General features: G+C 35.8%; 1 protein-coding gene across 7 annotated transcripts in view; it reads right to left on the bottom strand.

Annotated features, from left to right (window-relative positions):
* Positions 1-17,773, bottom strand: part of MYO3B (myosin IIIB) — a 197,044-nt gene that overhangs the window by 61,584 nt on the left and 117,687 nt on the right. For 4 of the 7 annotated variants that reach the window (XM_085584405.1, XM_085584407.1, XM_031505414.3 and 1 more), the window contains 6 exons: positions 16,743-16,822; positions 13,712-13,732; positions 12,599-12,676; positions 10,590-10,795; positions 1,782-1,893; positions 512-674 (listed from right to left, as the gene is read on the bottom strand). In XM_085584405.1, coding sequence (XP_085440531.1) covers positions 512-674; positions 1,782-1,893; positions 10,590-10,795; positions 12,599-12,676; positions 13,712-13,732; positions 16,743-16,822 — 660 coding nt within the window. Of the gene's footprint in view, positions 1-511; positions 675-1,781; positions 1,894-10,589; positions 10,796-12,598; positions 12,677-13,711; positions 13,763-16,742; positions 16,823-17,773 lie in introns of all 7 variants that reach the window. The other 3 variants (XM_085584406.1, XM_085584408.1, XM_085584410.1) reach the window with 2 other exon arrangements.

Below are 17,773 nucleotides of genomic sequence, written 5' to 3'. Positions count from 1 at the left end.
GTATTCACATCCTCACAACTTCAAACACCACTTCACTCATTCAAATTTTAATTGCATGTGCTCACTGATATCCTAGCCCCCAAAAAAGGGTGTGTCATCATTCCTGCTCACACAGTTCCCCAAATCACTACAAGGAAACCTGCTAAATTACTGATGATCAGCCTCTCAGGCCCATTTTTTGTTGTATGTCTTCAATTCTGGTACACAGGCAGGAACATGTGCTACTGCATTTCAATTATGCGCTGCATATTATTATAGACATACCTAACAATATTTTTATTTTGTGCACAGGCATCACATTCAAAAGATTAAAATATTTAAATAAAGACATTCCTAAATGTTGACACTTTAGAAGTAAATCAGTAATATCTTCATCAATGAGCTGACGAGAAAACACATCCAGTCATTTAGATTTCATAGTAAACCATAATTAATAAATTAACAATGTACATGCAACTTAACTGATTGAAATACAAAGACACTTAGTAAAACAGGGAATATGATAGTTTACCTGACTGTATTGTAATAGCACTATTTTCTCTTTTATCTTTTACTTTCTTGTACCTCCTTGCTCCGAGCCATCCCTTGATATAGGCTTGCATGACCACCACCCTCCCTATAACTTCTCGCAGGAACAAATTTAACTGCTCTATATGGTAATACTTAAGGAATACCTGTAGTGGAACAACAACAAATCAAAACAACAAAAAAAAATCACTATTACAATCAGTATTATAACCTGTTCCATTTTGCCTTCTCATTAGTCCTCCAGCAGGCCTATTGAAGGGTGTAAATTGCTGAGAAAACTAGAAAAAATACTGATTGTACATAGCATCGCAATCTTTTGAATCAATTATTTGCTCTTGTGTACTTGTGGAACTTCTTTATTCCACTGATAATAACCACCCCACTGCTAACCATAAGATTAACTTAGTTGCTTAGAGCATGGTGCTAGTAACACCAAGGTTGGGGTTCAATCCTTGTATGGGCCATTCACTTAGGAGCTGAACTTGATGATCCTTGTGGTCCCTTCCAACTCAGAATATTCTGTGATCCTGTGAAAAGAAATCCCATATTTATCCCCTTTAAAAAGTAGATTGGACAGTAATATTTTTACAGATATGAACAATTTTGAAAAAATGACCTTTCTTGTCAGTGGAAACACAAATCTTGGGTTGAATTTGGTTTTAGACATAGTATTGTCTAAAAGCATTCTCCCTAAGGAGGCAAGTCCTATGGGTGCTTACATACATTTTATCTGGATCTTGGGCAAGAAAATTCTCACAGTTTTTCCTTTGTTTAATGTAAAACAACTCAAAGTGCTGTATAACATCCTTTTAAAAGAAGCCATTCACTCCATTTTAAACCATCAACAAAGGATTTTGACAGAGCCAGGAGGAGCTTACCTGAAACTCCATGAATGGATAATGGTACCAGCCAGGCTCATATGATGGGTCAAATTGTGACATTCAAATTGCAACAGCTGTGTCATTATTAAGAAAAATGGGAAACTTCAGGAAGTCATTACAACAGCAGGCACTGACAGAGGTACTGTTTGTATCAAGGCAGCCATGTGCTGAATGCACTTTGGGGAGGTACCCAATGTACCCCTCCTCTTGCAGCGCTAACTAAGCTGGCTTGGAAGGGCACTTCCATAACCTGGGAAGCTAAGTGGAGCAAATTATTTCCTTTTTTGTTCATTCATGCAGTACTTTCTGAACCACTATTAGACGTGATTTATAAAAGTATACTATCCGTGAGAAAATGTTAGCACCCTATACCTTGGTTTTCCCAAGAATCCAGTTGTCAAGTTTAGATTTCTCCAAAATGGCAAGACAGTTTTCTCTGCTACCAAGGGGAGTCTCATGTGCCTTGAATGCAAGGTAGTAATACCTGCAAAATAGTAAAGAAATAATTGAATTGACAACCAATATATACTTCCACTGTTTTTTGCTAGCTCCAAACTTTATCTGTAGAATTAATAGGCCAAATTCTTCATTATACTCATACATACTTCATGACAACTGTGTCTTCACAAATCATGACATAGCTGTCATAAATAGATATTTGAACATATAAATTATCAGGATAAACAATTAATTGGAATTATTATGATCAATTTTATGAGTCTGGAGCAGATCCATACTAAACAATATTGTCTTTTCTTTTTTTTCCTATGTTCCTTTGCAAAGAGTAGCTCCTAACAGTTATGCTAAATAACATATAGCTAATGAAAAAGGGATACAAACATGTTTGAAATTATTTAAGAACCAGTCCCTTCCTACCTATAAGCCATTTTGCATTTAGGAAGACTGGTTTTATAATATTTAAGTAAACCTACTAGCAGACAATTACGTTAACTAACAGCTAGAACATGTGCCAGTTAGTTTACAAATTTAAGGTTATTTTAGCACAAGTACACTTGTGCCACCTCAGCTCTCACTTATTAGCTGCCATGTGTTGTCTTGGTATTAAGTTATATTTCTAAAGGCGCTACTCTATTTACATTAGGATTGAGAGGAACTAGCAGGTTGAGCAAACCATTCTACTAATTATTAGCATGGGGAAGAGCCACCAGATGTTCTTTAAAACATGAACCGAAGAATGTGATCAGTGAATCTCAAAGACAGATTCCTCTGTAGCCACACAGAGTCAAGAAAATATCCCACCTTATACTGAAGAAAATATGGAGAAGCAATTAGAAAATTGAGAATTTTGCAACACTTTCTTTTAATTTTTTTAAGTCAGAAGAGTATGCTTTTCAATTATTAGTTCCAGTTAATCTCTATATATTAGCTCCAGTTGTCACAAGAAAGAAAAAACCCACTAAAACAGTCAGTTAAGATCAAACAGGAACAAAATGACATCTGAAGTGAGAAGTACTGGAATATGTTCTGGACCAGACACATAGATATTCACCAACTGGAGACACTGCTAACCTAACTCTGCATATTGATAGCAGATTATGCATTAGTGAGTTCCTTTTAATGTAGTGACTTTCTCAACAACATGACATTGCAAATTCTTTAGCCAAGTCTTTCAAAATATCAACCCATGACTATTAGTAGGTTTGGAGAGATATGGTGTATTCAAAAGAAGAAAGTACATTTCCTCCACCTTATTACTGAAGTTAATGATGCCAATTTTTACAAAACAAAAAAAGTTAATGATGCCAGTACTGAGTTGCACTAATAAAACTCAGATTTAAAATATATGTATCACAAATATTTTTTGATGTCACACAATTTCAACAGATAGCTGACAAATAGATGGGGGCAGTTATATTCATACTAAATTGCTGTTTGCTTCAAAAGCCAGTTCAGATAGCCTTGTGAGTTACACATGAGAGGGAGGGAGGGAGGGAAGGAAGGCAGGCAGGAAGGAAGGAAGGAAGGAAGGCAGGAAGGGAGGGACACTGGTTGTTCATGTATCTTTTAAGAAATGTTATTGATGGGAATTGTAAAACCATGGAATAATTTTTAGATAGCACTGATGCAATAAAATATTCAAGGGAAATCTCATAATTCTCATCTTACCATTGGCATTCCATTTACTGAAAAGTTGACTTATTTGTGACAAATATCTGAATAACAAGTATTTTGAACTGTGTTATTTACCTGCCTGACCACAACATTTTGTTAATGACAAATTTCATTATCTGTCAAAGATAGTACCCTCTCCAATTGCTCTTTCATGATCTAGAATGTAGTTCTTTTGGTGCTCCAAAAAAACCCATAAATAAAACAATGATTATTGTTCTTATCAAATCCTATTTTAAAAAATGTTTTTATAAATTTAAACATATCTATAGTCTAAGAAAACAAGCTATTCAGAATGACAAGAACTTTACAAATCATGGGAGTAACTATGTGGGAATAACTACAGTTTCTGTATGTAAACATATTGTCACCCAATATTTATTAAAAACTTTCTCTAAATGTGATTTTCCAAACATTTTGATTGATCTAACTACGGCACAGAAGACACCTTATACCTGGTTAAATATATTTACTGTGGCTTTCCAGTTATGTCACAGAATCACTGAATTGTGAGTTGGAAGACACCCACAAGGATGATGAAGTCCAACTCTTGGCCTTGCACAGAACATCCACAAGAATCACACCATGTGCCCCAAAGCATTGGTAAATGCTTCTTGTATTGTCTGGATTGGTGCTGTGACCATTTCCAGAGGGAGCCTATTCCAGTGTCCAGCCACCCTCTGGTGAAGAAACTTTTCCTGATACCTAACCTAAGCCTCCCCTGGCACAACTTCAGGCCATTCCCCCATGAAAAGTAAGGTAGAAATGACTGTACTCATCAGAAACAAAGACTACCAATATGAGACTGGCTATTTATTTTAAAATATTTCTCCTCCAGAACTCCTTTTGTAGTGTGCATTCTGCACCATATAAGGTCTCTAAATCTGTGTTCCAAAGCTCAAATCCATGTGTTTTGTGAGTGCTTTTAAGTAAACACTTTGGTTTAGTACCTGTTTTCATGACTGAATCACATAACTACAGACATCCAAGTAGTTTGACATGATGTGCTCTGGATAATTGTATGGCAGAAGAGCATGTGCCACACAGGGTCATCTGTTTGTTTTATCTAATTAAAAATCTTTGTACAGCAATGGGCCCTATGGAAAATTTTGGAGGAAGGTAAAATGTTTCACCTTTATGTATCTGGCAAAAACATGCAAATATTGTATATAGTGAAATGGCAGAGAATACACCTGAAAAAAAGCTTTGGGATATATACAACTGTTCTTTTTGATTTACTGGTCTAATTTCATCTCTGTCATACTTACATAAATCTACTGGGCAGAGATCACAGAGTGACCTCTACTTGCAACTATCACCAAGCAACCAGAAACTTATTTTCTGAAAAGTAGGGCTAGAAATCAACTTTGCTTTCAGATGAGATGAAAATTTCACAACTCTACCTTTTAATTTCCATATTTGCACTCGTTATTTCAGCACAAAATATAGTAGCCAGGAATATTTCAGTGTTTTACATTAAACCAATACTTTTACTGTAATTTTAAAATATGTATTTTATGATTCTTCATGTGCTATTTCATAAACATACACATATTTGTGTAAAAATATATCCTTTTCCTGGGTTATACATTCTGCTTGAAAATTTCCTACACCTGGCACACACTCATCTACATGTTTCCTAAAAGTACTTGACTAATCGCAATTTCAGTAGCAGTCAGACTAAGTAAGAGGGAAGTAACTTCCCCTCAGAAGAACTGATTTCTCAAACCTGATGAAACTCTGGAATTCTGCATTTCTTAACTAATAGTTTTTACTATGCAACACATACTATTCTTCATGGATGAGAATACTATTTCAGAAAAAACTAACATTAAAATGTAATTAACTGTACTTGCTAGTCATTAGAAATAAACCAACATTTTTTAAAATTTGAATTTAACCTCAGAATGTAAAGTAAGGTAAAATGCTAAAGATACCCAAGTATGCTAAGATATGGAAAATTTCAGAAAGATGCTATGCATTAACTATCTGATTAGGGACCAGGCATTTTAGTGTTGGTGGTTTAAGATTAAATAAACTGACTGTAAATAAATGGTTCCATTTCCCACCCCTCCCTAAAGTCTAAACTGTGGAACTGTTCCATAAAATGCATTTAAACAGCACCATTAACTACTATACCAGTGTCTCTTATTGAAGTTCCCTTCACATTCCAGACTTAAAGGCAGCATCAATTCTACATAATTAACTCAAAACAGTAATGACTAACCTTTTTTCTTAAAACAAGTCTTGCTACTAAAATGTAATGGCCTGAGGTGGATAATGGATAATTATATGTGAAAAGCATGAGGTGCAAAACCCCTTTCTAGTCAGATCACAAGCAACAGCAGAAAGATTTTCAACATCACAAGATTATTTGTTCCATCTCAGCTCTGGAACTGGAAATTTAAAAAAAAATTAGATTTTATTTTTTTTAGAACTACAAGATCTGCAAAATTACTTCCAATTTTTTTTTTTTACTTGTATTGGTTGTATTTCATCTCTTTCTGAAACTTTCAAATCTGAATTCACAAAAATAATTACATTTGACTCCATATTAAGAGTATAAATAAAAACCATAAATAAAAACAATACAACATCTAAGATACTACTGAAATTTAGTAACAGATATCTAGCACTTATGCTGTAAATCACCTGAGAAATACAGAATCATAGAAATACTCTAAGAAAAGTATAATTTGGTGCAATGTGGATATACTATTCATAAGCAGCCAGCAGACTTTCTGCTCCTAATGTTTTCATATAATCTCCATCCTGCAACCACTTACCAGTGTTTTGTGAATGGGAAACATCTAGAAAGTATATATGGAAGTTACAGTAGTTCACCATATTTAAAGTGTATGGGAACATTCTATAGATCTGGTGAAATCTTAAAGCCACTGAAACAAATAAACATTTCCATAGATAATAGTAAAATCAAGATACCAGGCAAAGTTAAAATTTTGTTTACAGACACCACTTATGAATTTTGATATAATGCAGGTTTACTGTTAAAAGTAGGCTTGTATTAAAAATGCATCATTTTAAAAGAAAACACTTTTTCTCTGCAGCAAGTCTATTGACTTCTAATTTGATTCAGTGCTTCCCTGATTTTGCATAATAAGCAAGTGTATCAAATTTTTGGTGTTAGAAGAAAGCACTTACTGAGGTTATATGCTTTACAGGATTTGTAATGTTTGACCAGTTTTAATTCCTAGCTCTACTCCATGCAAAATGTGACTTATTAAGGCCAATGAGACTTTATGTGGTCATGAGAAATGTAACACTGGTGGTTTAGAAACTATGTATACCATGTGTACTAACAGTGACCTTATACAAATTTGTCCTGAGAGATTGAAAAAGCAGAACCATCCTCACTGGGATCACTGTTGCAGTAATAGCACTGGTATTGCCATGATTGAACGAGCAGAGTAACATCATCTGACTACTGTGGAATAGGTAATGCTTATAGTAAAAGTTTACCCTGCATCTTAATGCAGTACAAAAACTTTAATGTCTAACGTAAACAGGCAGGAAAGAAAAAAGACAATCCTTACATGAAACTTGTGCAAGTTCTCAACACATTCCTATGAGCTGACGAAGCAATACAAGCATGACAGCATTTAGCACCACTGGCTACCGAGTCCCTTATCTTTCAACCCACTGCACAGAATATGCAATATAAAAGGAGGATCCAGCTGGAGAATATGTGATGAGGACATACCTGCACACCAGATCATGACATGTGAAGCTCCAGGGGCACTCAGCAAGGAGTGTTCCTTCCAGTGGGACCTTAAGTGCAGGCCCCCATGAGAAAGCACAACTCCCTTAAACTGCTACGCAGTGCACGGTCATCACATGACCCCACATTTCAGGCACACCTGGTTGACTGATCAACTTAATAACCTGTACCTAAAATCTGAGATTCCAGCCTGCAAGATGGGCCATGTTGCTTCACAGCAAATGTAAGACAGATGCATGATGTCATGGGGTGCAAGACAGGGCCAAGGGAGACAAAGTGTCTAAGACTTGACAGGAATACAGTGTTTACAGGGACTGCAGATTACATTTTTCCAACTTTAAGTAAAAGAATATGTATATTTATATACATAAAACAGATGGTAATATACTTGGCTGAAGAAACGTTGTGTGAATGAGTTACAATTAAGCCCTCTTCTCACCATCTGTTTTTTAACCCAATAAATTACATCCAGGATTGCAAATAATCTGCTCTACATGAAAACAGAAGACAGTAAAGAGTAACATTAGTGGAGCTTTATCTTTTGTTTACCTCCCTGATAAACTCTGAATGGGTCTGTTCCCTGCCTTTGATTGTTTTGTCCGCATATTTCCTGCTAAGAGTTTACAAAACAGCATTATTCAACAGGCAGATAAGAAGCACACCTATTTGTTTAATAACATCAAGGGAGAAAAAATGCTGGCTCATCCATTTTGTTGTTCAGTTGCTCAAAAGGATCAAAATACCAATTAACTTGCTGGCTTAAAAAAATCTTTGATATCCTTATATTTACTGACATTTTGAAACTCTTCTTCATACTTGCCTAATGTCTTTTTGATTATGAACAAAGAAGTGACAATCTGTTTAGCATTTGACCTGTTTTCTCAAACATTTTTATGTATTCAACTACTTAGTTCCTAAAAACACTTGACTAGTCATAGATGTATGTTGAGGAAAAATGTTTCTTGTTCCACTGATAACTTTATAAAGTATCATTTGATTTTATTTGCATGAGCAAAAGAGAATAGAATTTCTTTTAAAATAAAGTATGAGCTGAACAAAGGAGCAGGAACATCTCCTCTCCTGCCCTTGCTTATATTCTGAATTCAGAAGTCTTTTTTGCTGTTGTGGAAATTGCTAAATCCACTCCCCTCTCCTTCCCTTTCTGTGTTGACTTTCTTTCCTTAACAAATTACATCAAGTTGGACTAAAAACTTGGGGAGTAATTGACAAGATGTTAACCACAACTTGCTCTTATCTGCAGAAATGGAAAGCTACAGTCAATGCTGGTTTTATTACCTTTCATTTTCAAGGTTGTTCACAAATTCAGTGCATTTTTGAATGAAAAGGATCTCCTGATAAGAAAAGGCTTAATTTCCTCTCAATTTACACTAATTCCTCTGGAGTTAATCTTAGTTCACTTACATGTAAATTGAATAAAAGTTGAGGTTAATAATTCTGCTTTCAGCCGCTTCAGGATGCTGCAAAGATACATTAATGATTACAAAAATTAATCTGTTCAATGTGCTCTAGAATGGTGTGACCTTACTAAAATTAGTAAGGTCACAAAAGACCAAGTGACATCAGCTGCTCCACATATGGCTCCCCTTCAAGGCCCTTCACCATCTTTGTTGTACTTGGATGCTTCTTTATAGTTTTAATGCTTCTGTATGGTTTTATTGTGGTGGCCAAAACTGCATGTAATATCCAAGGTGAGGCTGTTCCAGAGTGGAACAGAGCAGAGGGGACAATCCCTCCCTTGCCTGCCTGGCCATGCTGTGCCTGTGCCCCCAGGACATGCTTGGCCCTCCTGGCTGCCAGGACACTGCTGACTCACGTCCAACTCACCAATGACCAGGTGACCAGGACCCCCAGGTCCCTCTCTGTGGCACTGCTCTCCAGCACCTCATTCCCCAGTCTGTCTATACATCCAGGGCTGCCCAATCCCAGGTGCAGAACATGGCACTTTCCCTTGCTGAACTTTATATGGTTGGTGTTGTCCAGCCCTCTAATTTGTTGAGGTCTCTCTGCAGTCCCTTCCTGACTTCAAGGAGTCAACAGCTCCTCCCAGTTTTGTATCATCTGTGAACTTGCTTAGCATCACTTCCAGCCTGCATCCAAGCCATTTATGAGGACACTGAGGAGCACATGGCTGAGGATGGAATCCTATGGGACCCCATGAGTGACTGGACACGAGTCTGATGTCACCCCATTCACTACAACCCTTTTGTGCCCAAACTGTGAGTCAGGTGCTCCCCCATTACAATAATTTATCCAGCTATGTGCTGGGCATTTTGTCCTGAAGAATCTTGTGAGAGACAGCATCAACAGCTTTACTGAAATCCAAGAAGATGACATCAACTGGCTTCCCTGGGTCAGCTAGGTGGGTTACTTTGCCATAAAAGGAAATCAGGTTTGATAAGCAAGACTTTTCTCTCATGAAGCTGAGCTAGCTATGACCAGTGACTGCCTTGTCTTTCAGGTGTTTTTCAATACCTCCCAGAATAATTTTCTCCCTGACTTTATCAGGCACTGAAGTAAGACTAATGACTTGCTTTCAGTAGATTCATTAATTCCATATTGTCTGGATAAGCAACCTCCACTTAAAAAAATATCATACCATGGTTGATCAAGCCATTCACTACTTGTTCCTACTGTTGCCTAAATGGTTAATGGTAGTGCTTCTGCTCATTGTTGAATTGCCAGCCCTACACACTGAAAACCAGTAAATACTATATAAACACACATTCAAAATGTAGAGGAAACCATAATTATCATGAAGCTATATTGCCATCATAAAGATAATAGCATTTCCTGAATAAAATTTATAACTTTTTGAGATTGAGAATATGTATTAAAGCCAGTAAGAGCAGCCATGAGAAGGGTTAGGGTGAGCAGAGATCTGATTATAAGTCACGATATCTCTAAGATAAATTACTCTGCAAAGCTAAATCGGAAACTTTTATATCTGTTCATTCTTAAACGTGCACATTCTTCATATGATGGCTGAAGGTTACTAACCTTCCAAAATCCTTGAATTATCAGAGCAGGATGCATAATTTCCACTTGTTGCCTCTACAGAGAGAACCATGGGGATAGGCTTGCTGTGTTGCAATGTTCACTGTGGGTTTCACGCTGTTTCCCGTTAGAGATCAGATATCTCTTGAAGTCTTTATTTCTCAAAGTCCCTGTCCTCATTAGATATTCAGACCACACATCTACGAACAACATTTGTACAACTTTCTGTACTTAAACATAGAATATACCTTACTGAATAGAATATTAGAAAAACAGCCCTATTATACAAGTCTTACCTTTTTACAAACTCCTCAAAGAGGATGCGATGAGAATATCCTTTTTGACGTATTTTGACAGTCTCCAGAATTCCAGTGTATCGTAGCTGCAGCAGAACTCTCTCATGAGAAAACATCAGTGCTTCTCGATCATCGTTAGGTTTAATGCAGCGGATGAAGTGAGGCTGTCCAACAACCATTTTGGATAAAAGATCCATGAGGGAATACTAGAGAGGAAAATAAAGAAGATACACATACTTGACTAAAAACTGCAATGGAATGACATAAGCAGGAGATTAATATTTGTAAATAGTTTGTAATGCTTGATTATATATATATATGTAATGTTAATCTCCATTGCCTTTTTATTAACTTTTAAGATTTCAGCTGAACATGGAACCTATTAAAAATTTTTAGTTGTAAAAAAAATTGAAATATTCTGAATCTGATTTCTTCCTTCTTACACCTTTCTCTTCTCCTTATATGACATTTCCATCGTTGAAGAATGTTCATTAAAAAAAGAAAGTTGAACACTGTCCTAACTATAATTCTACTGTAGACACATTTGATTGACCAACAGAAATGCAAGCTTTACCATGAAACAATCACTGAAATTCACAACAAATGAATTTTTGAACCCAGGAAAGGGTTGCAAGAAGTCATGCATTCAGTGCTCCGTCTACAGAGAAAACTAGATGTATCTTTAACATTTCAGACACATCTCTTTTACATTATTTTTTCAGAATCACTGAGAATATAAAGTGCACAGTCTCCCTAGAAACCTATTCAACTGTTATATTATCATGAGTACTCATAAAGTTCTTAGCATCTAACATAAATCTTGCCACTGAAATGTAGGTCCATTGCTTCTTTTCCTATCCACCCTAGATACACAAAGCAATTCACTCCGTTTCATTTTAAACTAAAATATGTTTGATCAGAGCATATATATTTTTTTCCATTGACTCCTCTGAATACTGATACTCCTGCTGTATACTCACCTCATTAAGGTGTTGTACAACAGGTATGTGTTGTCAACTATGTTCAATCTCATATAACCGTACATGTCTCAAAATCACATACAATTCCAAGCTGATTGTTGTCGCCCTGCTGCAGGTTGCACGTGTATTACAGTCTACTTTCACACTCACTTCCCCATTATACTTTTTCTTTTTACAGTTCCTATAGAGCTGGAATTTGTGTGGTTCTGTGCAAGAGCACTCTAAGTGCACACCTGTATGACAAGTTGGAATGTCAGTGTCCTTGCACTCCCCACACTGGGGCAACATCTCAGTATACAACAGCTTCCTCTATTCCCTTCCTTACACTATTCTACAAAACTAATTAATCAGGTATTCCTACGCAGCTTGAAGCTTTGACTCACATTGGTTTGCACAACTCTGTGAACGTCCCTATTCTGCATGGCACAAATTCAGCCCAAGAGCCAACTGCTGAAAACTTTTCCATTTTGCAATAATTGCAAGAAAAAAACAGTAACCAAGAGTCTTGGACTTGCACTTTCTTGACTCCTAAGCTTCCAGTTCCAATATTTTAGATCAAAATGTGCATTACCTCAGACAGAATTACTGCTGATAAAATGGCAACCTGTATGATTTACAACAGCACTTCCAAAAGATGTATTGTTTTTTACTTATTAGCATAAATGAAAAATCTTAATCTTTAAAGGTACGTATGCCTCAGCTTGTGCAAAAATATGAAGACTTTAGTGATAGCATCTATTTGCACAAAATTGGTGTTCTCTTTATAATGAGACCTGCTCTAGACCTCTAGAATTCTAGACAGAAAATAGTCTAAGCTCTAGATTCTGTTATCAATGTACTCAGTGAAATAACAAAAATACAAGTATGACAAAACAAAGAAAAAAGAAAAAAAAATTATGAATCAACAGAGGCTTTGTAACAGAATAAAAAAGTTCTCTGATATTGCTCTTTGATCTTACTAATCCACAAATATTTTACATATATCTATCAGTCTTATCAAAATGCTTGTTTTCATTTTAATTTTTGTACCCTAAAATAGGAAGCCATAGTTTGCCGCTTCATGTTAGTTGTTTCCTCAGGATGCCGCATAACCTCCATTGTGTCAACCTGGAAGACAAAACTCTGATGGTTAGGACTGTTTCAGAAACACTGCAGACCCACCCCACCTTGCCTACGAAAGCTGGGTTCAGTTTTTGTTATAGTCATTCCTTCAGGTGTGAGTACTTCAGAATACTTTATCAGAGATCGCAAGGCCAGCTTCTAACAGATGCAGGACACACACTGATTTTGGAGAGGTCTCTAAGCATTTTGAATTTTTTTTCATTGTGTAAGAGCATTATAAATTTATGATAGTATAGTACTCAGCCAGTGAAACAGCTGTCAAGTTGCAATACTTTAGGAACTGATTTCTAAAAAGTATTCCTTTTATTGCCACAACAATGAACTCCAACAGGACTTGTATCTGTAAGAAGAGTTATCATATTTGTAATAGCCAGGAAGTAAATTGAACTGTGTCATTTTGCTCATGTATGGATATATACTGTAGGATAATGAGTGGTAAACAAAGGGTAGTCTCAGAATATGTAAGTCTGTTCCCTTCTCCTACTATGGTTACTATTAATTACTTTATATTGCCATTTTGATGCCAAGAATCTCAGCAATCTTATCCTGCTGAACTGCCACAGCATACCACTTTTTCAGCATTGCAGAAGGGTTATTTTTAGAGGATATACATGGACAATGAACATACTGCTCCTTATAGATTTTAGTTATATTGTTAGTACAGATGTTCTTATAAAAATGAAACCAGAATTTCTGAATGAGTCTAACTGTGGTTATCCATGACAAGCAGATTGTGTTGCTATATTACAGGTCAACAAAATTAAAGAAAATTAACCAGCATCCTGTTTGCATGGAGCATTAACAGCATTTTAGCATTCACTTACTTTGTGGCAGTTTACCATCTGCTCTGACCAGGTGGCATTTGTATAAACCAGATAATGCTGTTGTCAGCACCTGTGCTACACTTCCCAGACTTTGCTCCATACAATCATTTCTAACACTGACTTAAGAATACTCTTCTAGACACTAAAATAATTGCTGAAAGATTACAGTTCTCAATAAAGTAACTGAGACTCTTACCTTCAGGAGGTATTTAGGAGACTGCATGCAAAATAGAAAGGAAATGAAGCGCTAAGTAATAATAGATAAATGGATTTTGTGTTGAGGAAGAAATCAAAAGAAATTTAGTGAGGTCAAGATTCAGAACACAGATGGCACAAATGAAGACAAAGTTCAATAGGGTTGACCATAAAAATTTCAATATATTTATGTAATCTGTGATGTTCTGACCCAGAGTGGCATACATGCACTGGTATACATTAAAAGTAAGAATAAAAAAAGAGAGATGCAGTTTGTAAACAGAACACTCTGAAATATATTGCAGGAAAAATGCCTTATCTGCACAGGTAACATCAAACATCTTAAGAGGTTATGTGATAAAGTAAATACCAATGAACTAATCAAAACAGCAGGCATGCCCGTGGGGAAGGATATGGGAATGTTTCAAGATTATCTTGGAAAGTTTCTGAGGATTGTTATCTAAATTTCTAGTAAATGCCAGATAGAAGACAAAAGTTGTAACAGTGAGCACTGACAGTAAGTTCAGAATAACTGGTAATATTTAATGTTAAAAGACACACAATTTAATTATAAATAAGATCAAATAAAGAACAAGAGCAAATAGTTTGAACACTGATCTATGCCCAAATGTCAGTGAATATGGGGGTCTAAATAGGATTCTTCTCTGTCTAGAAAAGCAGAGACTTGGTGATATTGTTGATTGACCACTCACAGCCTCATATATTCATATCTCATATATCTGCTGATCAATAAAGGTCAGTATCATCTCCTTTTCACAGGTGCTTATTTTCACCAAAACGGTAGAATCTTACTATCTTGGAACTGCCACTCTGTCAAATATGGTCTACCAACAAGCTGCTGGGCTCAAAAGAGTTTTGTTTTGGTTTGAGGTTTTTTTGGGGCAGCAAAGGGAATGAATGCACAGAAAGACAGATGGTCAGAAACACTCACAAAGGAGATGTAAAACAATTTTTCTCAGAAAATTAGGCTGAAAGCAGTATTGTTAGATTTCTCTTCCTATGAATGAAGTTGTAAATTCAGATCTGTGCAGTATGTAAAAACTAGAATCCATTTCCAAATCTTTTTGACAAGGAACATTTGAAGTTTTCTTTATAAAAAATCTCATAGACCCTGAAGCTGAAGGGATTTTATTATAATACTTTTAAAGAAGTTTTGTCTCTCATTAATGTACAACACTGCTTGTCTATGAAGTCACACAATTTTATGGTAGGGCAACAACATCACGTACAACAGACAATAGGCTTTCTCACAACTGGCTTGCTACAAAGTGACAGAACATAAAAAGAATGTCATGATATAAGAATGTCATGGCACCTCATATTTTACATCACCAACTTCTCTTTTCAAACAAAAATGAAGATATTTCAACTATTAAATCACATTTTTACATGACAGCCATAGCAACCTACAATATGAATTCATATAATTACAACTGTAATGGAAAACAGCCTGACCTACAGAAGTCAACCTGTTTCATCACTAAAAAGATTCCTTCAAATAGTTTTGAAACAATATTAAAATAATGATTTATGACATCATGTCACCTTATGAAGTCACTCGAAATTATGACTTTTCACATATTGACCACACCTGCTGCTAGCATGGTAGAAAAATCCTATAAAACCAAAGTTAAGCAAAAATCTCTCTTAAATTAAGTAATGATAAAAAAACTTCCAAATTCCAAACAAAATTATTACATTTGGATTTCCTAAACTGAATTTTAAAATAATAATTTAAAATATGTTTCCTGAAGTTGTTTATATTAGGTATTTTACAAAATTCTAATAAAGTTTTTTAATCTAAAAAGTATTTAAATTAACATTTTCTGAATAGTGTTGCCCTTCTGCATGTCTTTTCTTTTAGCTCCTTTTAAAAATTTTGAAGAATGAGTAAAGCTCACTTAAACAGTACTTCTTTAACAGACTGTGTTTAATAAAGCTCTAGAAGTGAACTGCTCTATTTCAATCCTGCTGTATTAATAAAATGCGTGCTTAGAAAGCTTGTGCTGAATATAGCTGGATGTAGAAGACAATGTGTATGCAACACAAGAAAATTGGAAAGGCCACCCTTCATCAAAGTATTTACACCAGACGGGAAATAATAGTCTGAAATCCACATCTGTATTTGCAGGTACATATAGACATCTGGATGACATAAATCACCATACTGATGTTTGAGCATGAGCTCCAAATACTAGAAGATAACAAGAAGAAATAGAAACCCCAAAACATAACATTTTGTAGACTTTTGAACCGTTGCTGTTACCACTCTTGTTTTAGAAACGTATTACTGTTTGCCTTGAAAAAAAACCAAACCCCTATACCTTAACTAAGCTAACTATAACAAGTACCACTTAGGAAGCAGGGGTGTACATACCATCAGCTTCAAGGACAACATGTTTCCGTACAAATTAAGTGTAATCAGTTATAATCCTACTAACTGCCATAAAATTATCCCATCTTTTTGCAGTTATACCACATACTTTCATTGCAAAATTCAGCAGCATTTAAATTCTACAGTTTTTTTACAGAATAGTGGTTTTGCTGAGTAATTTTTTTTCCGGTTATCTACCAGTCACAAACATCTCCTGGTTTTTCACTTCCAAGTTGAATAAAAAAATAAATGGATTTTTAAAATTATTTTGCCTTTCATACTATTAAATACATAGTCAAATTTTACCTAATAAGACCTCTTTCTAGGTCAAAATTGTCTGAGGAAAACCTTGACCCCTTTGAAATAAAGAGGACTATTGATACTGATGCAACAGATTCCACTCCAAAGGTTTAAAGATTAATCAATAGTAAATTGATTCTTCATTGAATTCTACAACAGGTTCATCACTAAAACTGGAAGCCATGCTCCAAGACAAGGTACATGTTACTGGTAGTAAAGGCAGACTCTTATCTGGTAAGAACCTCACTCTATACCCACACCAGCTAAGTATTGTGTACATACCCTCACTGCAGTATTTTATAAACAACTGCCTGTCCTCAAAGGGAACACTACTGACCTTGATACGCCCAGCACTGAGCTGTGGAGGCAGAGACCGAGATGCTGCTGTCACTCTGGCTCTTGCTTGTGCCAAATTACCTGTTCAAAAAGAAAGAAATTCATACTGCAAAAACTATTCAAGAAGCTTAGAAGGGAAATTTTTTTACTGTGTAAAATCACTTTGTACAATAAAATACTAAAAATAGCAGACACCACCACACTTCTTCCACACCCCTCTCATTACCAGTTGTGCCTGCAGAACATTCAGCACAGGCATGACAGAGTGCAGTGTTGATTTAGAGGGGAGGAAAAAGTCAGTGATAAGGTGGTATGTCACTGACCTTAGCTACTGAGCTGATGAAAACAACGACAGCACAAAGGCATACAGCTCAATCACTAGTAATCAATTTCTCTGTGACTCATTGAGATTTCAAAGAGCAAAAAGACTACAGAATCAATCTTGTTTCTATGAAATCACATGGATCCTCAAGTGTTAAGACAGTATTTTAAACTCACAAACTAACGAGAGAGATGAGAAAATGTTAAGACAGCACCATTTTTTGACCTTCTGACATATAATTCTCAATCTCACTATAACTCCGGGTTTTTAAAGACAGACTCAATTTCCCTGGCAAAAATACATCATGGTGTCAAGCAAAAGACTAGTGCCTTTTTAAAAATATAAGATATGACATGTCCTAAACTTTTTCTTCTGTACTTGTAGAAAGCCAAAGTCATCACAAAAGAGCTTTTCAAAATAAAGCCTAGGAGAAGAGAGAGGAAGTGATATCGGACTTGCATATGCAAGACACTCTGTATATTTCAAAGTTTTAGCAAGTCTAGCACAAGATGTCCAAATGTTTTCTCTGGCTATATCTTCAGAGGCTAAACTGTGATTAATAGCATTGAAAGAACCCTTTGAAGCAGGATTGGTGACATCAAAGCCCTAATCCATGGGTGGCAGGATTTTTATAATGAGTGGGAAGCATTTTAACACATTTCAAAGGATTTACAGCATGAATAAACAATAGGCCTCTGCAGATGTACCAC

The sequence above is a fragment of the Lonchura striata genome, chromosome 7 (assembly GCF_050655825.1).
Source record: "Lonchura striata isolate lonStrDom1 chromosome 7, ASM5065582v1, whole genome shotgun sequence".
NCBI classification, from domain to species: domain Eukaryota; kingdom Metazoa; phylum Chordata; class Aves; order Passeriformes; family Estrildidae; genus Lonchura; species Lonchura striata.
The sequence above is the reverse complement of the archived record's forward strand: the minus strand, read 5'-3'. Positions and strand labels throughout refer to the sequence as shown.